The sequence below is a fragment of the Amblyomma maculatum genome, chromosome 6 (assembly GCF_055883805.1).
Source record: "Amblyomma maculatum isolate TAMU_Amacu chromosome 6, ASM5588380v1, whole genome shotgun sequence".
Taxonomy (NCBI): Eukaryota; Metazoa; Arthropoda; class Arachnida; order Ixodida; family Ixodidae; genus Amblyomma; species Amblyomma maculatum.
Window position 1 is genome coordinate 182562131 of NC_139349.1, and position 25537 is coordinate 182587667.

General features: G+C 45.6%; 1 protein-coding gene across 2 annotated transcripts in view; it reads right to left on the reverse strand.

Annotated features, from left to right (window-relative positions):
* The window catches only part of LOC146187523 (transmembrane protein 161B-like), an 86570-nt gene that overhangs the window by 4822 nt on the left and 56211 nt on the right, over positions 1–25537 (reverse strand). For both annotated transcript variants that reach the window (XM_084607732.1, XM_084607733.1), the window contains exon 10: positions 1360–1456. In XM_084607732.1, coding sequence (XP_084463858.1) covers positions 1360–1456 — 97 coding nt within the window. The remainder of the gene's footprint in view (positions 1–1359; positions 1457–25537) is intronic.

Here is a 25537-nt window from a genome sequence, read left to right on the forward strand (position 1 = left end):
ATATTATGGATATGTATGGTGACGCATCAATGGTGGTGTCGAAGAAGGAACTGTATTTTTTAAGAACTGCCTATGTCAGTGATAAGATTTTGATGTGAACCCTGTGCATGTTCCTTGTGCGAGTGTTGGGTGTGGACACAAGTGTTGTTGCCTTACTGCACGTGGTGCTAATTTGAAACCTGCGTCCTTTTGGGTTTTTGTTTTTTTGTTTATTTTTTGCCTTTTCAATTTTTCACATGACTTTTCTCGTTGTATGTTTCCTGGAAGAAGTTGAAGTGAGCGTCTTCATTTATGCTCCTCCTTGTAAGATAGCTTCTTTGAAGTTGTGAGGCATCCTCAAAACTCCGATAGAGTGCACAAAGTGAAGCACTTGACCAAACCAGGAAAAAAAACGCCCAACTATCGTGCATCAGATAAAATCACTGTGATGCCAATGGGGAGGCTTTTCAGGCCCATTCTCTTGGTTAATGTGGACATTTCTTCCTGGTCCCTTGAAAGCCGCCCAACTATCGTGCATCAGATAAAATCACTGTGATGCCAATGGGGAGGCTTTTCAGGCCCATTCTCTTGGTTAATGTGGACATTTCTTCCTGGTCCCTTGAAAGCCGCATTGTGAGAGTTATTGTATTCAGCAGCAATACGGGAGCCTGTAGGAAACCTAATGATCCGAAATCTGTTTAGCATGGTTAGATGTAATGAATCCGCAGCACAGCATGACGATATTCCAGAAGAGGGTGAATACGAGCTGGTTGGTACATGATCACAAATGGAAATAAACAGAGCTACTAAGACGGGACAGGAGAGCAGACAGCATGTGTTTGTCTGCTGCTTCAGAATACTTTGGTCAAGTCTCGCACAAGTTACGCACGGTGAACAATGTCTAACACCATGGCAACTGGAGGAGTGGCTGCCACGCTACAGGGTCTGGTAATCATGCAGCAGTGATGTGATTGGTGTGGCTACACCAAGACAGAGGCACTGATGTCAAGCGCCGTTCTTCCTGGTTTCAAGGCTCAGCTCTGCTCAAGTTGTTGCAAAATGGAATCCTGAATAAAATTGATACTAAATTTTTAAGTAGGTAATTTTAGTTTGATTTTATTTGCAAATATTATGTGCATTCTGAAAGAAACTAGATGAACAGTGTTTGCTTTCACATTCGTATTGAATTTGTATCTGAAAATTTCAATTTCGCATACTCCTACTGATTTCATAAGCTTCTGCCCAACTTTCAATAAACCACAGACTCATTCCTCATATTTTGTTACAATTGCAGTAGCGTGCTACTTGTGTGCTCCGGTGGCACTCAGTACTAGCAGAATGGGATAATATGTGGTTAGCACCATAACAAATTTTACTTACCAAGGGTCTTGAGAAGCAACGCTGTGAAGGCGCACGCAAGCAAGGGTGTGATGTACTGCAGGGCCACCACACAAAGGTAGTAGAAAACCCCAACTACCTGAAAGCAGGATGTCCCTTATTGTCCCAGACAGTTGAATAAGGCTTTCTTCGTTGTCACATAATATGGCACCATTGCTTTCTAAATAATGGCCCAGGATGATCGGGAAAAAGCATTAACTGTCCCTAGCAGATCCTTGCCTCCATTATCCCATTTGCATACGGACCACATTGTGTGGAAGAACATACCTGCGTGGACACCCTCCTGTCTCAATGGCCTAACTACCAATTAAATGGCAGGTCTCCTCTCCAACTGCATGCGTACTCATCAGCATAAGACACCACTTTGCATGACATCTATATCAATCACTTTTTGTATGGTTTATTCCTAAGCCATACAAGTTTGCCTCCCATCATCTGTTATAATCGGTTTACAGCGCAAACAGCATAATGGGAACAATGAGCGCTGTGTAACACGTCTGCCTCACAACCTAAGAGTCGTGGATTGCAATCCCATATGAAACCCTAAATGTTTCCTTTTTCCTTGAGCGAAATCAATTGCATTATAAAGTGACCGTTAATTTGCATTGAAGTCGAACCAAGATAATTCAAATTTTGGTTATATGGAACTCACGGAATAACCCCTTGAAAATCCTATGTAAAAGTATAGGAAAGTTGCGTCACATATCGAACTCAATTTCACCGGTCGCTCAATATATCGAACGCCGCACCACACACTGAAAGGTGCGCCTTTCCTAAAGACAATTGCATCACCCTCGGCCGTTTGCCGCATGACGTTTTCAAGCCACGCGCGGGAGGCACGAGAGGGAACATTTCAGCGACGGCGAGGATCGTTTACTGCGCGGCATCACGTAGACGCCACAGAGCAGACGCAGCCAATGCAGCTGTGGCTGATTTGCATAGATAATCAAATGCGAAGTTGGTGCGCAGCACTGCCACTGTACTTCAGCATGTCAAGCATGACGAACCTGCCTGACGGCCTGGCTTCATCCATTGCGATGCTTTCCTTACACCATCTTCAGAAATGAACGAAACCAGGCACAATATACCTCTTTACAATGCACTGACCAAAGGGTGTGGGGTGGGATCATAAGGGGAGAGAAATGCGCTTGAAGGTAACCACGAGCAGCTTCACGACGTGATGAGTGGCTCGAAGCCGAGGTCCAGGGAGCACCGCGCGTGCACGTAGGGTTGTCCGTGAAGGCTGAGGAGTGACTGACGCGAGGGGAGAGATGCCGAAGTTGACGCACGAGCGACACACGACTGCTCACCCCGGACTAACACAAGCTTGTCAAACCATGCACATTGTGCAGTAAAGGCCACCACGTCTGCAACTGACACGTCCCTCTCACTGTCTTACTCACCCACTGAGTGCATCTACGCAGCCGTTCCGCTCCCTCAGTGTTAAGTCGAGTGATGCGGGCATCGCCACTTTCCCTTCCTCCTCTTCAAGTTCACGGAGAGACGGATGGACAGAGAGAGAGAGCGGCTTCTGTTGCAGCTATGCAGCCTCCTCAATGCTGAGTTGCACGCGCATCGCTACCTTCTCTTTCTCCACTTCAAATTCACAAAGGGAGAGAGAGCGGCGAAATCCGTGATTGCGGCTAGTGTGAAGCGCAAAGATGTGCCTATTCTTCTGCTGAGCTTTCTCTCTCCCTATTTTCGTTCGCAGCAGCAAGCACTATGCATGTGCCAAGCTAGCTCAGCCCAAGGCGACAGAACATCAAGACGCTTTCTCCAGTGTGTTTTCTGAACCCTCTGTGACTGGCAGCTGACTTGCGATGCGCGTCTCGCATCGTGCTGAACGTGTGTAAGCTATGGCGGCTACGGATGTTAAGATGTGGCTGCTACGAGGGCCAAAAAGCAAAATAAGCAGACACCATTACTTCTGTGTGGAAGCAAGGGTGCCTCTGTTGCGCCATATGTGCTATGCGGGGTGTGCCTTTCCAGGCCAGTGCGACTGCAAAGAACTGAGCACCTCGTCAGAGGAGGGGGTGCAAGCCCCTTGACCACGACTGCCTTCATGGCGAGTCGCGGCCTTTGTCCAGGCAGGACATTCGCTCCAAAACAAAAAACTCCCCCCTTCATCTGGGAGGGGGCCTTGATGAGGGCATTGGATAGATGATGATAGGTTGATGGATTATGTGTGATCCCGGGGCGCGGCACTTCCGGGTGCCAAAACCTCTGCCTATGTGACAACAGCAAGACGCGGCAGATATATTTTTTTTTTTTTCTGCAAGTCGACCATCCCTGTCGTGCTGAATGTGCAGCGTAGTGTAAGCTATGGTGGCTGCAGACGATAAGAAACGGCAAAAATGTTCTTTTTTCTTTTTGTGAGGGTCGACCATCCTTGTCGTACTGAAGGTGCGGCATAAAGTCAGTTTGATTCACCCTGAACGATCTACACTAGTTCATGCAGTGCACAGCAAGTGCTACACTCCTGCAGCGCCAGTTCAGATGTGCAGGCGTAGCGCGACACTAGCACCAAATAGAAATGAATGCTAAAGTGCAGAATTTGTGCAAGCCTCCTGCCTGTCATTGTTTGCCATGTGTTCTCTGAGCTGCGAAGGAAAAGAAAATGGACCTGGTGCCAACAAACATCTAATGAGCTTGTAGACACGAAGAGGAACTGCAGCGTCGTGGACATTCGGCAATCAGCCAGGTGGTTAGCCCGGTGACTGGTGTTGTTGCTCAACAATGTGCCGTCTGTGCAAGAGTATAAATATTCAAGTTTTGGGAGCCGCCGCTAAAAAAAGCAGGATAGTTAAAATCTGGCTCTCTGAATAAAACCTGTCAAAGGAGAAGAGGCAACGCACACACGGCTGGATAAAGCCGACATATTTAAAAATGTTGGATAGCAAACATGCTAAGATATCTAACTAACTATGAACATGGTTAGTACCAAGCTCATTTAAGGGCAACGAGAAAAAAAAAAGCGAGAAGCAAACTAGATGAGTAAAATATGCCAAAGAAAGAACAAGTATGATGCAAGCACGGCGCATGAAGAAGCACATTTATTTATTTATTAAGGAACCCACAGCGCCAAGGCATTACAGTGGGGGGGTGTAGAGAATGTACAAAAAGAAGCACACATGACAGCTCTGCTCATAGGCAGAGTTACAAGCATAAAGCCCAATAAAGGCAGGGCCGTTCGCCGTATACATCAACAACTAACTTAAAAAAGAACGCATCATTTGATGTCATGCTCACAACATCGCTCGGCAGTCTGCTTCATTCCCTAATGGTTTTCAGAAAAGACATTTTGAACAATTCAGTTTTTGCCGCGAATTCACGGACTTTAAAAACATGGTCAACACTGTTGGATCTATAAAAAGGCTCCTGCACATACTTTTCACGTTCAACCCAAACAGTTGAATAATAAACAGCATGAAATAGCTTCAGACGCATCTTCTTTCGGCGCATGTCAAGCAATTCCCAGTTGAGTGCATCCTTGGTACGTGATGCACTGTAACGAGCCTCGCGTGTGCCAAACACGAAACAAGAGGCAATGTTCTGCACCCTCTCCAACTTATAGCAGTAGGCGGGTCCCAGATAGTGCACGCATAGTCCAGAATCGACCTGACAGGAAGTGTTTGCGTTTCGGCGATCCCGGCATGCTTTAGCAGAGACGCCAGCTCATTTCAGGAGTAAAAGCAACGCCTAGTACCTGTTCTAACATTGTGTTCTTAATAACATATGAATGCATATCAGGTTTTTTCTGTCTTGCAAACTTCATATCAACAGTTTTGGACAAATTCAAATTCGTATTTCATTTAACGCACCACTCTGAGATTCTGTTCAAGTCTTCCTGAAACATTTCAACATCTCGATCACTAGTGACAACACTATAAAGAACACAGTCATCCGCAAATAACCGCATTTGATATACTATTCCGTCACTAATGTCATTCACGTACAGGAAGAACAATAGTGGGCCCAACACTGAACGCTGGGGAACACCAGACACAACCTGCACTCTTTGAGACTCGGAGCCGGAACCCGACGCATTCCGCAAGGTACCTTGATTTTAATTCAGCGCACCCAGTCAGTCATAAGCGGTCCGTGGTTGCGTCTCTAATCAACCGTGCCAGGGAAGTATGCAGTGAAGACGAAGCCCTAAACCACGAAATGAAGACCATCGAAAATGACTTGAAAAGAAACGGCTACCCGCTGTCGTTCATTCGAAACACGCAAAGAAGATTGGCTCCATCGAAGAAGCCAGGGAAGACGAAAGTGCCAACGCACCGAAACCGAAACGAGCTCCTATCCCGTACGTATCAGGAATCAGTGAGGCACTGGCACGGATGTTCCGCAAGCATGGCGTCAATGTGGCACATGTCCCGACAAGCAAGATACGAAATGAGCTTGTAAATGTAAAAGATCAGCTCCAACGTGCGAAGTTTCCCGGCGTGGTTTACAAAATTTCCTGCGCAGACTGTTCACCAGTTTACGTAGGCGAAACGAAAGATTTCATGAGACGCCTGAAAGATCATCAGTACGATGTACGTAAAGGAAAAGTGACAACGAACGCAATCGCAGAGCATGCGCAAGAGACTGGCCATGAAATTAACTGGGATGAAGCAGAAATAATGACAACGGAAAAGAACGTATCAGCCCGCCGAAATCTCGAGTCACTAATCATCCAGACAACATCTAACACAATAAACAAGAATGATGGCACACTGCATCCTATCTATGCAAAATCTCTAAGAACAGTACTAACTGCTACAAAAAGCCCGGGACGTCCGGCCGGTTGTTCATTGTGAACAAGGGAGCCGTAGCGCTCCCGAAACGCCATTTGTTTTTAACATTGACCATGGTCAGTGACCAGTGAATCGATCAACATAACATGATTCCTGACCAGACGGTATGCCGTCGAAACCTCGACTATATAAGCCATTCATAACCACAAACTGCTGCCGTAAACATAGGTTACCCATGATATCACTTGAGGGCTAATATTGTAAAACTACATTTTTTGAATAAGAATGCGTCACGGTATCAAAGGCCTTTTTAAAGTCCAAAAACACGCAGTCCACGCTAAGTCGCCTGTCTAGTGCCCCTGCCAAATCGTGCGCAAATTCAGTCAGCTGCGTAGTACACGATAGGCCCCTTCGAAAACCCAGCTGACGAGGATTAAACAATGAATGGTGTCCATATGTGCTGCTATACTGATGTACAAAATATGTTTGAGTGTCTTACACGCAACTGAAGTCAGTGATACTGGTCTATAATTTGATACTGTGTTGCAAGGACCAGATTTGTAAATTCGCACAATACTTGCAATTTTCCAGTCATCGGAAGGCAGGATTCTTCAAGCGATTTCTCAAAAATGATCTTTAAGTAGGGTGCGACCGACTCAGCACAAAGTTTGTAGAATAGAATGCACGTATTCTCTTTTTGTTGACCGAGCGAAGCGCACATATATCCATCCTCTGAGACCGGTTGTTGGCAGTCTTCTCCAATGAAAGGCATTATTATTAATAATGTGTTTACGCTGTTGATAACTCCAAACACACCGCCGTCGTTTGAAACTCCCATATTGAAGGGCGAAGTCACACGCACCCTTCATTGTCATCTGCTGCAGCATTGGCTGCACGCAATCGGCACTTGGTCCGGTCGATTCACCTACACTGCCTACACTAGTTCTCTTCGTGCAGCACTTTGCCATTCGTTTCACAAGTGTAGCCTAGCGCTCTTTACATGACGCCGTTCTTTTCACACAAGTGTAGATGTCGTGCAGTCCTAGTTGAGAAAAATTCTACACTCACTCGACTGACAGTGCCAATTGCGTGCAGCCAGTGTCGCAGCAAAAAACAGCGAGAGGCGCGCGCGACTTCTCTCTGCAGTATGTCAGTTTCAAATGACGGCAGCGTGTTTGGCGTTGTCAAGGGCGTAAACACATTATTAACACCTAGGTAAGGCTTCGCTCGGTTAACAAAAACGGAAACACATGCATGTGTTTCGTCATGCGCCAATGCCGTGCTAGCATATGTTCTTTTAGTGCATATAGCACTACTAGCCGCAATTACGGATTTCGCTGATGTCTGTCCGAAGCCGCTCACTCCTCTCCCTCTCTTCGTGAGCTTGAAGTGGAGAAGGTGGCGCGTCACACGGGTGAGCATTGAGGAGGCCGCATAGCTGCAGCTGTAGCCGCTCTCTGTCCGTCTCTCCGTGAACTTGAAGAGGAGGAAGGGAAAGTGGCGATGCCTGCACATGCTGAGGGGGCGGAGTGGCCGCAACGATGTACCCAGTGAGACATATCTGTTGCAGACGTGGCGGCCATCACTGAGCAGCGTTTCACAAGCGTGTGTTCTCCGGAGTGAGCAGTGATGTGCCGCTCGCGTGTCTTCAACTTCGGCATCTCTCCCCTCACATCAGTCACTCCTCAGCCTTCACGGACAACAGACGCGCGAGGTGCTCCCTGGACCTTGGCTCCGAGTTGCTCGCCACGTCGTGAAGCTGCTTACGCTCGCCTTAAAGCGCGTTTCCCTCTCTCCACTTATAATCCTACACCAGAGCAGTGCAGGTGCATTGTGCCTGCACTGAAGCTTCATTTCTGAAGCTGGTGTAAGGAAAGCCAGGACGCGGCGGCGTGCTTGCCTCGCGTCGCAATGGATGAAGCATCAGGCACTGTGGCGCAGGTTCGCCGTGCTTGACATGCTGAAGTAGGCACCTACTTAGCATTTCATTAAATATGCAACTCAGCCATAATTTCTTTGTTTTTGGTTTATTTTACTCATCTAGTTTGCTTCTCGCTTTTTTTTTTCTCGTTTCCCGGAAATGAGCTTGGTACTAACTAAGTTTGTAGTTACGTTTTTAAATACGTTGGCTTTATCCAGCCGTGTGTGCTTCGCCTTTTCTCCTTTGACCTTTGACAGGTCTTATTCAAAGCTATAACACAGATTTTACCTATCCTGTTTTATTTAGCGGTGGCTCCCAAAACTTCAATATTTATACTCTCGCACAGACGGCACAATCGTATCGGCAGTGTTGAGCGACATACGACACCAGTCATCAGACTCGACCTGGCTGATCGCCGAACGTCCACGCCACCGCAGAGCAATGCGCCCCAAAGCTCCGCTGTATTGTATAACCGCTAGAAGCAAGGTGCTGTCCATTTTCCTTTCCTTTAGCTCAGAGAACACATGCCAAACAATAACAGGCATTACAAGCGCGTGCTTCACAAACGACGCATAGGGTTTGCACGACTTCTTGCACTTTAGTTTGCTTTTTTTTATTTTGGTTTTGCGTTTCTATTTAGCGTTAGTGTCTCACTACGCCTGCACGTCTGAACTGGCGCTGCACGAGTGTAGCACTTGCACGGCACTTGCTGTGCACTGCATGAACTAGTGTAGATTGCGCAGGGTGAATCGAATGGCGGCTGGGCTGCGGAATTAAAGATGCGGCAGATTTTTTTTTTCTTTGCGAGTCGACCATCCTTGTCGTCGTGCTGAAGGTGAGGCGCAGCTATAGTGCCTAGAATATACTGGCTAGCGTGCCGAGGGCACGCGCTGGCGAGGTCACCGCGGTAATGTCTTCCCGCAGCCGCCACACGGTGGCGCTCTAGGTCGCTAAGGTGCTACGCGCCGCGCTTGCGGCCAACATCCAGCTAATCGGGCCTTGGTAACTGTACCGAGTGTATACGCGCTGCTCTTTCTGTAGCCTATCTTAATCCCCACTTTCAGAGCATTTTTATCTGATATATTGATGGAAGACAAACGTACCATCCGGGCACTGCGTAGACAGTACTCAAAATATTTTCACAGGTTACGGCGTAAAGCGTCCAAGAGAGCGAAGAAGCGGTGCCAGCGCGTGGATGCAGATTCATAAAATATTGCTGCCACCAGTCTGGTTTTAAGCGATAGCTATAGTGACTGATGATTGATTGTTGAGTGATAGGCGTTGACGAGTTAATGAAATCGTTGTAGTTATTTCATTAAGTGATGAAATAAAGAAATGAAAAAATCCAAAAGAGGGGTGTTCAAAGATGTCAAAATGCTCAGAATGAAATTACAATGCTTGATGCTGAAAAAAAAAAAGAAATTAGAGTGTAGCTGATCAATCATTTGATATACCTGACAAAAATGAAAAATGCGTTGGTGTCAAACTGCAATTTCACTGATGCCAAGTACAGCTATAAAAAAAAAAAGGTAAAAAATAAAAAAAATAAAAGGTTGAAATATCATCCCCGTGTGTGAAACAGTCGCGTTATACCCTAAACGGTGGTGCTTAATTTTTTTTTTTTCTTTGCTCCTGGATCCCTGCATGGGTGATTTCTGCTGGGCGGGCCTGCGAGTCCGCAACAATATATAGCGCGTCACAAAAGAACGAAAAGTTTAACGCAGACTGCCAGCTATAGATAAAAAAATCCTGATTGTTTATATTTTGTTCATTGTGCACAGTTCTTAAATCGAGATGGAGGCCGTGTAGAGATCGTGATGGTCAATGGTCATACAAACTTAATCGAGATATAGAACGTTTGAAGGCACGGGTAGATGGCAGTGAGAATTGTGGCCATGCGACGCCTTTAACAGAAAATAACAGCCATGTCCAGTACAAAATTTATTAGACCAATTTCATATTTTACTCGCTTTTCTTATCAGAACGCGGGTCCCATGCTTTCGGATAGGCAATGTGGACGTTCTTCAGTTTAATCGTGCCTATACTGTTGGTAGGAATGTTTATATCATCGTAAGTTCGTAAAAAAAGGTTGGGGCACTTTTTATATTTCAATAATCAGCACCTGGTTTTGATGATTACTAATTGTGATAAACAACAAGTCTGAATTGGATTCATTCGCATTTATTTGGAAGTTATAGCCGACTTGATTAACCCTTTGAGAGTTTTTGCCGTAAGTGTACGGCGGCGGTTTTCCGTTCCGCAAGGTCTTTGTTGTACCGGTACGGTTTCAATCCTCCGTTTGAAATTTCGCACCCTAATGACGATGCGTGCTCACTGGGAGATGCTGCCACCTCCTAGGACTTACAAGAAGTGCTTGAAATTTATTGCACTGCCTTCTTGCGAAGGTATGTGATTTCTAGATGTAGGGTGTCGCCTAGTCTGCGGAAAGGCCACCCTTTTCGTGGTTTCGTCACGTGATCACAACGGAGGCGCAAAACTTGATTTCTATCTTTGTGGGTGCTTCTGTGCAGGGGACAAACGGAACTGATTCCTACCTGCAGCTTGTCGCCTGGTGTGCTGCAACACCCTGGGTGCTTCTGTGCAGGGGACAAACAGAACTGATTCCTACCTGCAGCTTGTCGCCTGGTGTGCCGCAACGCCCTTGCATGAGTTTGCCTCCCCCCCCCCTCCCCCCCCTTTCCAATGATCGCAACGAAAGCGCGCGAAACTTGATTTTTATCTTCATGGCTACTACTGTGCAGGGGCCACACAAGCCGATTTCCATCTTTATTGAGGCTGCTGTTAGCTTGTTTATCATCGATGCTCACGAGGTATTCCTGCTCTCCCAGTTTACTGAGTTTTCTGAGGTTCCCGAGTTTGCAGTGACGAGCAATGTTGAATCCAAAATATGGTTCCTAATATTTTTCTACAACTTTATCTTGCCTTTACTTATACTGAACTTTTGAAATCCGCAATAAAGTAATTTGACCATCTGGGAAAGCTTTTTAAAAAAATTCTACCCTCAAAGGGTTAAATCTATATATAAATTCATACATAGATTTTTTTTTTTTTGAAGCTTCTAGGTGACATTGAAATTTTGTAAGGAAAGAAAACGCAAAAGCTGAAAGAATATATCAATCCGCATGCACAACACAAAATGTACCAATTAAATTCTCATCCATATAGAGTACAATGGGAACTGCTAAAGATACGAAGCGACCACTTTTGAAGCCACTGCTCAAAGTTCTTGAAAAAGCGAACATATGGCACTGAATTAATTGTTTAATAACTGCAATGAACTATCTGATGTGGATTGCTAAAGGTCAGGCTGTTCCACAATCAAACTAAGGAAAAGTGCAAAACTGAACACAACTAGTGCACACAAATGCAAGCCCAACAATGATAATTAGAATGCTCTAAAACCATTCAGGCGTATGTCTAAAACCCAAATCCTGAGTAACCTCAAATTCACGAATTGTCCACATTAAAAATCAGGGCTCTAATCTGACAACATATATTTTGGAACACGCTTGCATTGTTTAATAACTGTTACACACTTGCAGTGTTTAATAACTGTAACAATCTATCTGATGTGGATTGTTAAAGGTCAGACTGTTCCACAATCAAACTAAGGAAAAGTGCAAAACTGAACACAACTAGTGCACGCAAATAATGCCATAAAACAATTCAGGCGTATGTCTAAAACCCAAATCCTAAGTAACTTCAAATTCACGAAGTGTCCACATTAAAAATCGGGGCTCTAATCTGACAACATATTGTCACACTACTGACGACGACTAATGATTGTGACGGTGTGGGAGAAGAGGAGGAGGAAGAAGCGTTGGTTTCTGGGGGCTAGTAGGCTTCATCTTGTCCCGCTAACTCAGCACTGTAAATAAACACCCCTTTCTTACTACACCGTAACTATTTTGGAACACACTTGCAGTGTTTAATAACTGTAACAATCTATCTGATGTGGATTGCTAAAGGTCAGACTGTTCCACAATCAAACTAAGGAAAAGTGCAAAACTGAACACAACTAGTGCACACAAATAATGCCACAAAACCATTCAGGCGTATGTCTAAAACCCAAATCCTGAGTAACTTCAAATTCACGAGGTGTCCACATTAAAAATCAAGGCTCTAACCTGACAACATATATTTTGGAACACGCATGCAGTCTGTCTCTCATCCCAGAAGTCGTGCAGGACCTGACGGCGCACCGAACATAAAACTACAGCTCGTACTGCTTCAAAATCTAGCTTCTCTGACACAGTGGCATGAAGTGAGCTTTCTCCATTCACTGAGTCGTTACCTTTAGCATCATTATAGTTGTGGACAGCGTTCTGAGGCTATGCAATGGAAGCAACGAATGCGAGACACCGGCTTTCAGAAACTCCCAGTTCTCGCGACACGCACTAGCAGCTTCCGCTGCATAACTGGCGTAACTGCTGAAAGTTGTTGCTACTATATTTAGAGCAATGTTCATTTCTATGGCCTCAAATGAAAAACAGAAAATAACAGCGCAAACATGAGCAAAACGATTCCCAAATACAATGGCGCAAAGGTAGCAAGCCAACGGAACGGAGCCGCAGGGGACCGCCGACGGCAGTGCCCCTGGCGACCAAAGTTGGAAGGCCAGCAGCACCCCCTCCCATTGTTAAGCCCTTCCACATGGCACACTAGCCGGTATATTCTAGGCACTATAGTGCAGCATAACCTATGGCGACTGCGGACACTAAGAAGCAACATTTTTTTTTTTTTTTTTTTTGCGAGTGGTCCATCCTTGTAATGCTGAACGTGCGGCGTAGCGTAAGCTATATTGGCTGCGAACGTTAAGAAACGGCAGATTTTTTTCGTTGATCCTTGCGTCTATAGGAATCAATGAAAGCACACGGTCAGTTGCAATCATGACACCAGTTTTAGCAATGTTCGCTTGAAATGGCATTTGCAGCTAACACGCTTTCAAATGATTTTGTGGTAGTGGACTACGCCCGACTCAAGCGCGGCGTGATAAATTGAATCAGGCTTATGCAAACAAGCCATCATGGGCACTCTGCCAAGTTCGCTCCTCGTCACTGCTGGAGCTATCAAAAGTATAACACGACGCGACGTTACCGCTGCGCAGCATCTTGGCGCGGTGCCAATAAATGAGCTGTAGGGTGCCTCAATGCCTTTCGCCTCCGCTTTCTGGGTGGAGACACTGCTCTCTCCGGCGGCATGTTGGGTCTCACTCGCCCGTTCGGAAGCATTGAGCGCAATGGGGAGCGGCCGGTTTCAATGATAAAACTATCGCTATTAAGCGATTTTTCGAAAATTTGATGTTCTACTAAGGCAAGATAGCATCAGAGAGAGTTGTAGCTGTGAAACGAAGTTAGTTGCGTTATTATATGTCATATATTGTTGGTTATCTGCCCAGAAACTCTTTGCCTTGAAAACAGTCCTTACATTCTGATATGCGTAGAATACCCCGCCGCAGTTTGCTCACCTGTGATAGTCAAAATTTAGATTCCTTGGGGACTTAGTGTGAACGTCTTTTTGTAGTGTAACAAAAGTAGTCGGTATGCAAACTTTTTCTGAGTGGAGACATAGAAACCAATCCGGGTCCCAACGTTCAAGACATGTTCGATAAAATCATAGAAACGCAAATTCAAATCCAAAAGGATCTGTGCGATCTAAAAAATTTCCAAAATAAACTGGACATATCCCTTAACTCTGTCTGCCAGACTCGAGCGAGTTGAACAGTGTGTCACCAATTTCGCAATCAGTATAGACCGGATAACGCCTATCGAACAGCACGTGAAATCCATCTACCAGTCATTTGACATGCAACAGAGGAAGGTTACTGATATCGAAGACCGTAGCCGTCGCTCCAATCTGATTGTACATGGAATTCCTGAAGACGAAAATGAAAATGAAAAAAGCCTCAAAGATAAAGTTTTCATCGATATATTTCAGGAAAAGTTGGGCGTGCAAACATCCTCTGTGGCTCGTATTCACAGGCTTGGGAAAAAGAGCGATAAAGATCGCCCGATAATTCTTTATTTCCAGGACTACGTAGAGAAGCAAAATGTATTTGCAAACGTGAGCAAATTAAAGGGGTCAAAATATTTAATCACGAATGACTATTCTAAAGAAACCTTAAGAAAGCGTAAGCTACTATGGGAATCTACCAAAACAGAGCGAAAAAATGGTCTCAAAGTAAAACTCGTAAATGACAAACTGACAGTTGATAATAAGACTTACATATGGAATGATGCTACAAGCGAACGGATTCAGCTTTATTCACGTCCTCCACCGGGCTCTGAGGCCTCAGATTGACGCATTACCTCGGAATGTCACCGTCCTTCTCAGTTCATCATTCTAAATACGAATGCATAGCATAGTTAATAAAACTGAGGCACTTGAAATAACTTTACTTGCGCACAGTCCGCAGGTGGCCGTCATAACTGAGACCTGGTTACACCATGATATTAGTGATGGCTGCATCTTTCCTCCTTCATACTCGGTTTTCAGACGTGATCGAGGCTCACGTGGGGGAGGTGTCGCAGTACTACTGAAACGGAACATTGTGGCTACACTTCTAGACCAGATTGAAAACCTGTTTCTGAAGATAACCTACCATGACCACACTTTTATTCTAGGCGCATTATATAGGCCTCCAAATTCTGATACTGTTTATCTGCGCAAGCTGCACGACCATCTGCATTCGTTTGGAAAGAAAAACATAATCCTTGCAGGTGACTTCAATATCCCTGGCATTGATTGGTGCAATGAAAATTTTGGATCCACACATGACTTGACTCGGACGTTCTTTATGATATAATGTTTGCCCATAATCTGAAACAGGTCGTCATGGAACGAACTAGGGTACGCGGGTCTTCCAACTCTATTCTAGACCTCGTGTTCATAAATAATTCTTTTTCTAATTCCTCTACCACAGTGCACGAAGGAATATCTGACCATAAGATAGTTGTTGTATCTTTCCCTCTGTCGAAAAGTCGTCAAAAGAAAGCAATCAAACACAAAATCATAAAAGACTATTCAAATGCAAGGGATGAGTCAACACTCGATTACTTAGAACTAGCGTTCGAAAAGTTCTCAGCAAAGCATGTTTCAGAAATGTGGGCAAAATTTAAGGAACACTGTCAGCACTGCATTGTCAATTTCATCCCAGATAAAAAGATACGCTTGAAGAAGATAAATCCTTGGATCAGCCGACATATTATCCATTTAAAAAGAAAAATCAAGCGCCTAAAAAGAAATAAGTCTCCAAAATCTGGTACCTTAGAAACACTGAAGCAAGAATTATCTGCTAGCATCCGGTCTGCCAGGCAGCGTTACTTTACTGAGAGCCTCCCACAGTTCATAAAAAAAAATCCAAGCAAATTTTGGAACCACATCCGAGACCACAGGGAGCCTATCCAGCAAATAGTTGTGCATGGCAATGCCATCACATTTCCAGAAGAAATGGCGGTACATTTTAATTCTTATTTCCATTCTGTGTTTTCCACTAACTGTCATGAAAATGTTAATGTGAACAATATATGCGATTCTTCAAGCGAAAATGTTGTGTTGTTCTCTTATGAGGGGGTTGTGGAGATGCTCCTTAGACTCGATCCTAAGAGTTCTTCTGGCCCTGATGGTATACCCAATCAATTTTTAAGGCGTTATGCAGAATCTCTAGCTCATTTCCTTGTGAAAATATTTCATGAATCATTGTTGTCTGTTTCATTACCCCCTGACTGGCTCACGGCCAGAGTTGTACCTATTCACAAAAACGGAGACCGCTCATTGGTGGAGAACTACCGTCCAATCTCGTTAACTTCCAATTCCTGCAAACTCATCGAGCATGTAATAGCGAATCATATAACGGAGATTCTAAATTCAAATTCAGCTCTTAGTTCATGCCAGCATGGCTTCAGAAAGAAATTTTCAACTGTCACGCAATTAATTACAGCCATTCACACCTTTAGCGAAATACTGGATAAATCCGGACAAGTTGACGTCATATACCTCGATTTCAGCAAGGCTTTCGATAAGGTTCCGCATAATAAACTACTTCTGAAGCTTAATACAATTGGAGTGCCTGCACAACTCATCAACTGGATTTCTGCTTACCTAAAACAGAGAACACAGTATGTGGAGATTGACGGATTCTGTTCCCCCCCACTTGATGTTACCTCTGGTGTTCCGCAAGGGAGTGTGTTGGGTCCTTTATTGTTTTTGATTTATATAAATGATTTGGTATCTTATATTGATGAAAATATTAAAATTAATCTTTTTGCTGATGATTGTATGCTATTTAAAGAAATTCGCTCTGGTTCAGATCAAACCCTGCTTAATACAGCTTTAAATGATGTTGCGTGTTGGTGTAACCAATGGGGAATGTCACTAAACCTTGAGAAAACTGTATTTATGCGTATTACGAGAAAGAAGATGCCTCTGGACTTTGTCTACACCCTTAAAAATATACATGTGACTAAAGTAAATAAATACAAGTATTTAGGTGTAATAATTAACGACCAGCTAACATGGAGTGATCACATTTCCCATATAACTTCGTCTGCAATGAAAAATCTGGGTTTTTTAAGACACAAGTTGAAAGGTGCCCCAAGTAGCGTAAAAAAATTAGCTTATGAATCTATTATTCGGCCAAAACTCGAGTACGCTGCCGTGGTGTGGGACCCTCACACGAAAAAAGACATTGCACGGGTAGAAAAAGTTCAAAGGCGGGCCGTACGCTTCATCTATAACAAATATCGAAATTCTGATTCTCCATCTTTCCTTATGGAAACGAACAAAATAAAACAGCTATGTACCCGACGAAAGATAGCAAGATTAGAATTTTTACACTCCTTAATTCATGGGAAACTCGGAATATCGGCAACACTTTATGTCACACCATCCCTCACTCGAAAAACAAGACACACACACAATTATAGCTTAACTCCCCATTTCGCCAGAACCAACGTTCATAAATTCTCCTTTTTTCCACGAACTATCGAGGACTGGAATGTGCTGCCTGGGGAGGTTTTCACTTGTGAAAAATTCAGGGAAGCCATTGGCAATGTTTTTGACCACTGAGAGAGTTTTTGTCCGGATGTTTGCAATGTTTTTGACCTCTGAGAGAGTTATTGTCGTTTTTTTTTTTTTCTTCTTCTTCTTTCTTTCTTTCTTTTGCTAGCGACATAATCAGAATGGCCATCTGTACCAATTCATGCTTCCAGGTTATTTGTAGAAGTGTATCTGTGCATGACATGCAAAAATTTCTCCTTTTCTTTGTTATTTCTTCTTAACACTGTTTTTGCCCATCCTGCTTGGACCAAAGAGGTCTGCAGTATCATGTAAATAAAATAAAAATAACAAAAAGTACTTAAGAGCACTGTTTTGAGAACATTTTGAGATAGCGACAGGAACTCTCCCTAGAAGGTTTCGACTAGTTTGAGATAGTGACAGAAACGTTCTGGAGATCCTGTGTGTAGCATGCCTGCTGAAACATCTGAATTGTTGCAATATATTTTATAAGTCTTCTATTCATGAAATGTGTGTGATGGTCAGCTATGCCTAAGTGTAATGTAGCCGATGTTTTGCTTTTCCTACTCTCCAGCGCCCCCACACAAATAAAACTTGAACATTTTTTGCATTTTTTTTAAATCTTTACCCCTAGCCTTATGTACCATTTCTGTCAAAATGTCGCACGCGTCAAAGTGTTAAAAGCATGAGTAATTCTTTTGCTAGTGACACATAGGCGATAAATTTGAGACCAAGGTGGACCGACGTTTCTTTTCTTGGGGGGGGGGGGGGGGGGGGGGGGGGGGAAGAGGTATATGTTTTAGGGAGACGTATGCATTGGGGAGAGGTATACATTAGACTTGGTAGTTCTTGTTGCAGTTTTGCAACATCAGGTTCTCGTGGTGGATGCGACACGTTGCAGAGAATGACACAGATGGGTGAACTTCATGGCACAAATGAATAACTGAAGAATTTATTTACACCGCGAGGACCTGACATTGCGAAACTGCAATAGGAACCACCAAGTCTAACTTATACCTGTCTCCAATGTAAAAAAGCATGACATCAAAGTTTGGCCCGACAGTTCACCTCAGTCTTAGGTGTTTCGAGAATTTACTCTGGCTTTCCTTTCCTCAAGAGGGACGCTTCGTTCTGAGCTACACTTTGTGCACAATGCCATCAGAAGACCTGAGTCGTATGTCTCAGGTCTTCTGATAGGCTTGAAAACGTGTCATGCTCATCACAGCTGTCAAGTTAGGCGAGGTGGAAATTGTTGGTAAAGACGCATTTTTCCTTCTTTTTGTTCATCATTTTGACCGGCACACTGTGAATTTGTGCTTTTAGCTGAAATGATGGCTGCAAGGGGAGGTGAAGATCTAACCTGCTAAGTAACACCTAAATTTACCGAAGCTTTCTTCAGTAACCTGACGAAGAAGCCGTTTCTTGGTAAAATGGCAGCATTAAATAGGGGCTTTTGCTATGTAATGTGCACCTGAAGTTCTCGTCGCTGCATTTTGTGCAGTTCACAAAGGCACTCAGACCCCCTGCTCCCTTTTCACCCTACCTCGCTAAGTTTATTCTAATGATGCCAGTAGGTAATCCCCATTTCAGTATAAAAGAGATGGCGGAAAGTAAAAAAAAAGAGCTTCCTTTTTCCTGCTCATCCTGCTGACTTCAGCGACGATGAAAGCCTTGTCTGTCACCATCCTGGGTACTTTCTTTCTGTGCGCTTTATGGTTATAACTTAGTTTTTCATCCATTCAACACGCATGTCTTAACGAGTAATTTCCTCGTCCAACGATTATAAAGCGGATGGAATTCCGCACAAGCTAGAAGGCGGCGAGTCCTCCTGCTTCCTTCTAATAGTTGCAGTAATTGAGCACGGCTGGGGCAACAGTATTCAGAAAATGCAGCAACCAGGGGCTTATTTTGTCAGGTGTCTTGGTAACCCGGTCGCCTTCAGTGGTTTTCTTCATTGTTAGATACGTTTACGTGAACTCGATAACATTCAAGCCGGGTCTGTTTTTAGAGGGAAAGTGCAAAAATGCAGATGAAGAGAGGACAAAACTAGTCACGCGTTTCCTTCTAAAAATTAGCTTTTTGTCTCGAATGATCAATCAACTCTGTCGCGTTTATGTACACCAGGCTATTTACAAAAAAGTAAAATAACACTTTACTTAGACTTCACCTAGAAAAGGCAATATATCAACTGAAACCCAGCCGTATAGGAGTCTAGAAGGACTTGAGAAAATATGACTTCCCGGATTCAGATTTGTCCTCAGCTGTCCATCCCGGGGAAGGACGGCTTGGAAGAAAAAACTGCATTCACTGTGTTGAATATACCTCAGATATCATACTGTAATAAGATAATAATAATAAAACAATAGGTGGGCTAGGAAACGGCGAAGGTGGCAAGATGCTGACCCGTATTCTGCTCTTTACGCAATTCTGTACCTGCATCACGGGTGCAATCATCGAGACTGCAGCGGTTCCTGCTTTCCAAGTGCAACGCAATGCAGCTTCATCGCCATCGCTTAACCCGCACGTGGATGACTTTGGTTCGAATAGGGGCTGCCCTGCCTTTCTCAAGCAAGATAGTATCTGTCTCCCCGTGTGCTACCAGGCCGAAGTGTGTCTTCCTTGGGCCCACCACTGTGCAAGCAGCTCTGCCTTTGCCAACATCAGAGTTTGCCTCGATCCTTAAAGAATTTCCAGAACTTATTAAACCTACCAACCAGGAACTACCAGTGCAACACACTGTGGCACATGCCATCGTCACCACGGGACCTCCGGTGTTCTGCAAGCTACGGCGCCTTGCTGGAGAGCGCCTAGCCACAGTTTGCAGGGAGTTCGACCGCATGCTGCAGTTAGGCATCATACGCCCCTCGTCAAGCAGCTGGTCTTCCGCCCTGTACATGGTGCCCAAGTGTGACCCCAGAGATTGGCGTCCTTGTGGTGACTATCGTGCGTTGAACGCCCGCACTGTCCCCGACCGGTACCCGCTCCCTCACATCCACGACTTTGCAGCCACTCTTGCTGGCAGTACCATATTTAGCAAGATTGACCTAGTCAAGGCTTACCATCAAATTCCTGTTGAGCCTGCAGACATACCAAAGACAGCCATCACCACGCCTTTTGGTCTCTTCAAGTATGTTCGCATGCCTTTCAGGTTACGGAACGCTGGCCAGACTTTTCAACACTTCATTAATGAAGTTACCCGTGGTCTGCACTTTGTAGTTGCATATCTTGATGACCTGCTAGTAGCCAGTTCTCCATCCGAGCAGCACGCTGAACATTTGTGGTTGATATTTTCAAGATTCAAGGAGCATGGATTGACTATCAACACAGTGAAATGTCTATTTGGCATCGATTCCATTGAATTCCTCGGACACCTTGTCAGTCCTAAGGGAATCCAACCATTAGACAGGAAAGTTCAAGTCTTGCACGATTTTCCGCGCCCCACATCGCTTCGAAAGCTTCGCGAATTTCTCGCACTTCCGAATCTTCACCGTCGATTCCTGCCAAATATAGCTCACATTCTTCTACCTCTTACCGACATGCTAAAAACCCCAAAGGCACCCATGCAGTGGACACCCGAAGCAGACGCCGCCTTCGCAGAGGCAAAGAATGTCCTGGCAAACGCAACCCTCCTTGTGCATCCCCTCAACAACGCGCCCATGAGGCTGATCACCGACAACTCCTGCCATGCCGTTGGTGCAGTTCTACAACTCCAGGAGAACTTGTGGTGCCCACTTGGTTTCTTTTCACAGAAGCTGAAGCCAACGGAAACTCGGTACAGCACATTCGACCGCGAATGCCTCGCTGTCTACCTTGGCATTCGGCATTTTCGCCATCTTCTCGAAGGCACCGTGTTCCACGTACTGACAGATCACAAACCATTGACATTTGCTTTCCATGGAAACCACAGCACGTACACATCCCGTCAAATTCAGCATTTGCATTTCATCTCCAAATTCACAGTTTAATGCGGCTGCAGACGCCCTGTCGCGTGTCGATGCGCTTTCTGTTAGTGCTGTGGATTTCGAGACCATCGCAGAGGCACCATGCTCAGACAATGAACTTCGTGACCTGTGTGCCGAATCCACATCTCTGTCATTTTCTCCTCTGGTACGATAGTTTATGACATGTCTACTGGCTGTGCCCAACCATTTGTACCATCCTCGCACCGTCGTCAAGTCTTTGACAAACTACACGACTTGAGTCATCCTGGTGTTCGTGCTACTCAGCGCTTCATCACCTGCCATTTTGTGTGGCCCGGCACCAACGCTGACGTGCACCGTTGGGCTCGTGAGTGTCAGCGCTGCCAATGCGCAAAGACTACGCGACACACCAAGTGACTACTGCAACCCTTCCGGTCACATGACTTGCGAATTGACCATGTCCACATTGTCGGTCCGTTGCCCTCATCACGTGGCAAACGCTACATCCTCCCCTGCGTCGACCGCTACATGCGCTGGCCTGAAGCGTTTCCGGTCTACAATATTACGGCATCCTCCGTAGCATCTGTTTTCATAGCCAGTTGGATCTCTCGTTTCGGCTTCCCCAGCGTGGTAACAACCGACCGCGGAAGACAGTTTGAAAGTGATCTCTTCAGAGCGTTGAGGAGCATTCTCCGCATCTGCCACATCCACACAACTGCATACCATCCGTTTCCGAATGGCACGGTTTAAAGGCTACATCAGCAGTTGAAGGCCGCCCTCAAAGCCCGCGCCGCCCGAAATTCATGGGTCGACGGCCTCACGCTAGTCCTCCTCGGTATTAGGTCGGCGATAAAGGAAGATCTAGGGTGCACTACCACCGAAATGGCCTACGGGACCTTCGCCCCACCTGCAGCACCCACCCTCTCGCCTCCCCCCTACGTTGAGCAACTTCGGTTGCTCTTTGAGCGCTTGTGACCAACACCACCTCGACGGCCCTCCACTTTCGACGTTTTCGTAAGAAAGGACCTCGCTTCCTCAGCTTACGTTTTCGTCCGCCGTGAAGGTATCCGACCTTCCCTCGCCGTACGACAGCCCGTTCGAAGTAATACAGCGAAAAGACTTTTACTTTGTCTGTGAATGGCTGCGAGGATATGGTTGCAAACGACCGTGTAAAACCCGCGTACATGGCGAACTCGTGTGTGTCTGTTTTACTCCCCAAGTGTCCGCCGCTCGACTCTTCGGCTCCCTTCATTGACTGCCCCGTGAGAAAACACGTGTCCTGGACTTCAGCTCGGCAACACCGACCTTCGCGTCTGCAAGGGGGAGCTCTGTAGAGGCTCCGATTCCGCACGCAATTGACGCCACTGTCTCTGCAGTCAGCGGATGTTACGTCAGCAGGCTAGCAGCGCCATCCTCCTCGGCAGGCACAGCGGGCGCGCGTGATGCAGTGTGCAATAAAATCTCAGTTTCAAGGCTGCCCGACTACACGGCAGTCACGTTCACGTTTCGCTCCTTTGTCTTTCACGAGCGTCTGTCTATAGCGGACTGATATCGCACCCCTATTAATGAAATTCTTGCTGAGTTACTGGCAGGTCAGAAAAAGATGGCTGACGATATCGCAGAAATAAAAACATTTCAGCGATCAGTGAACGAACGCTTTGAAGCTCTTGAATTACGCGTATCTGCACTTGAAACAAAAACAGAAGTATCAGGTGTTGATGCAGTTAACGAAACAGTGCAACGCAAGTTGAATTCATTATCTGAGGTTGTCACCAGGCTTCTTTCAAGGAACGATGAGCTAGAAAATCGCTCTCGCAGAAACATTACTTTTCACGGTCTTGCAGAAGATGACCAAGAAACCAGCAAAGCTCTTTGCTGTAACAAAAGTATTAATTGACGATCTTCAGATGGAATGCCCCAAGATAGAAAGGTACCATCATATAGGCAGAAAGCAGGACGGGCGTCTTCTCATCATTGAGCTGCTAGATTTTTGGGAAAAGGCTCAAGGATTCAGGCATCGGAGGACTTTTCTTCACGTGTGCGATCGATCAGGAAACAGCTTTAGGATGCTACGCAGTCTTATCAGGACAGTGGGTCAAAAGTGCGTTTGCGATATGACCATGTATTTGTTGACGGCGTTCGATATAACTGGGATGATGTCGAGAGTTCTTTAATCAAAGATTCTAGCTCAAGTGCCCCGTCCACTGATGCTACTTTGGACACATCACCTTCGGATTTCCAACGATTGGACGTCATCAGTGATCTTCGTGTTCTGAACATTAATGCCTGAAGTTTAATAAACAAGCGTGGTGTTTTCGAAGGTGGAAGCAGAGTCCAGCCGTCCCGAACGAACACAACCCGTTTATTCACACATACACACATATATATATAACGAAAACAGAAATGCCCCCTAGGGAATAAAGAAATCAAACCGAAAATGAAACTGAATATAACCTACTCCCTCCATTATTTTTAGTGATTAGTTGTTAGTAGATATTAGTATAAAAAAACCCCAAGACATGGATACTACTTCAGTTCAGTTCAGTCGTTCAGTCGTGTCCGACTCTTCGTGACCCTATGGACTATATCACGCCATGCTTTCCGGTCTCTCACTATCTTCCTAACATCACATAACTTCATCTGCAGCGCCTCGAGGACGCCATCTAACCACAGTGTTCGCTGCCTACTCCTTCTCAGGTGACCCTCAACCTTTCCCAACATCAAATCTTTCTCAAGCGACTCCTCTCATCTCATCAGATGACCAAAGTAGCTGAGCTTTAACTTCAGAATTTGACTGCAGTTTATGGTCGACAATATCGACTGGTTTGATCTTCTGGCCGTCCAAGGAACTCTCAAGATTCTCCGCCAGCACTACAATTCAAACGCGTCAATTCTTCGGCGGTCAGCCTTCTTCACAGTCCAACTCTCGCATCCATACATCACAACTGGGAAGACCATAGCACGAGTTATACGAATCTTGGTTGGCAGAATAATGTCTCTGCTCTTTACTAGGCGGTCAAGGCTAGCCATGGCTCTCTTTCCCAGACGTAGGAGTCACCTAATTGCATGGCTGCAGTCTCCTTCCGGGGCAATCTCGGAGCCCAAGAAGAGAAAATCTGTCACAGCTTGCACTTCTTGTCCCTTGATGCTCCAGGACTTGATGGGGCAAGACGCCATCATCTTTGTCTTTTTAATGTTCAGTTTAAGCCTAAATTTCTCACTCTCTTCTTGTACGCGTATCAGAAGTCTCTTGAGTTCCACTTCACTTTCTGCTATTAAAGTGGTATCATCCGCATATCTAAGGTTGTTGAAACGTTTCCCAGCAATCTTCACTCCAGCTGAAGACTCGTCCAGACCGGCCTTCCTCATGATGCACTCAGCATATAGGTTAAATAGGCAGGGCGACAGTATGCAGCCTTGTCTCACTCCTTTCTCAATCGGAAACCAATCAGTAAGACCATGCCCAGTTCTGACTGTGGCCTCTTGCCCTTCATACAGGTTCCTGAGGAGATAGATGAGGTGATTTGGAACTCCCATCTCTTGGAGAGCTTGCCACAATCTGATTTACACGTATTTACATATTTACATATTTACACATATGTACATGTCAGTCCCAACTAATGGGTCTGATAATCTTGGAGCCAGGCCGGTGGCCGGCGCTCTCGCTTTGAACGCCGCACTGTCGGCGCTGGTGACAGGATCGTAGGCTGCTGCTGCAGTACGCCAGGAGACCGAGCCTGCGTCCTGGGCGAAGACGGCTGCAGCTCAGCAGGCTGCAATATGCCAGGAGACCGGGGTTGCGGTGAGGCAGGGCGCAGCACGCCAGGAGACCGGGGTTGCGATGTGGCAGGAGGCAGCATGCCCGGAGAAGCAGGAGACAGTACGCCAGGAGACCGGGGCTCTGGAACCTTGGAAAGCTAGGAAGCATTCCAGGTACGGCCATCTCCAAGTTTGAAAGAAGCTGGTCCCCTCCTCTCGATCACCTTTGTTGGTGGGGAAAAAGTGCGGTCTCCCTTAAACCGAACTGGGGGTTTTCTGACGCGGACAAAATCGCTCTTCTTTTGTCCGTGTAGCATTTGCTGCTCTGCTGTTGACGCCGGACTCTTTGACGGAGTCGCACCAACTCCTTGGCTGGGTCTTCTGCAAATCCTGGTGCTGAAAAGCCCAGAACGTCCAGCCTGGTTTGGGGCATTCTACCATGTAGCAGAACTGCTGGGGCGACCCCTGTGGTAGCGTGCGGAGTACATCGATAAATGGCAAGGTACTCTGTGACTGCTTGCAGGAGCGGACTTCTTTCGAGGAGCGAGACATGGAGGAAGTTCTTCAACGTTCGATTGAATCGCTCTATTTGCCCATTCGCTTGAGGATAGTACACCGACGAATGCGAAAGACATATGCCTCTGCTTTGCAGGAAGGTGATAAACTCGTGAAATGTGAACTGAGGTCCATTATCACAGACTATCTCTTCTGGATAGCCTTCACGGGCAAAAACACTTATTAAAAAGTCTTTCACGGTGCTTGTAGACACTTCACTGCAAAAG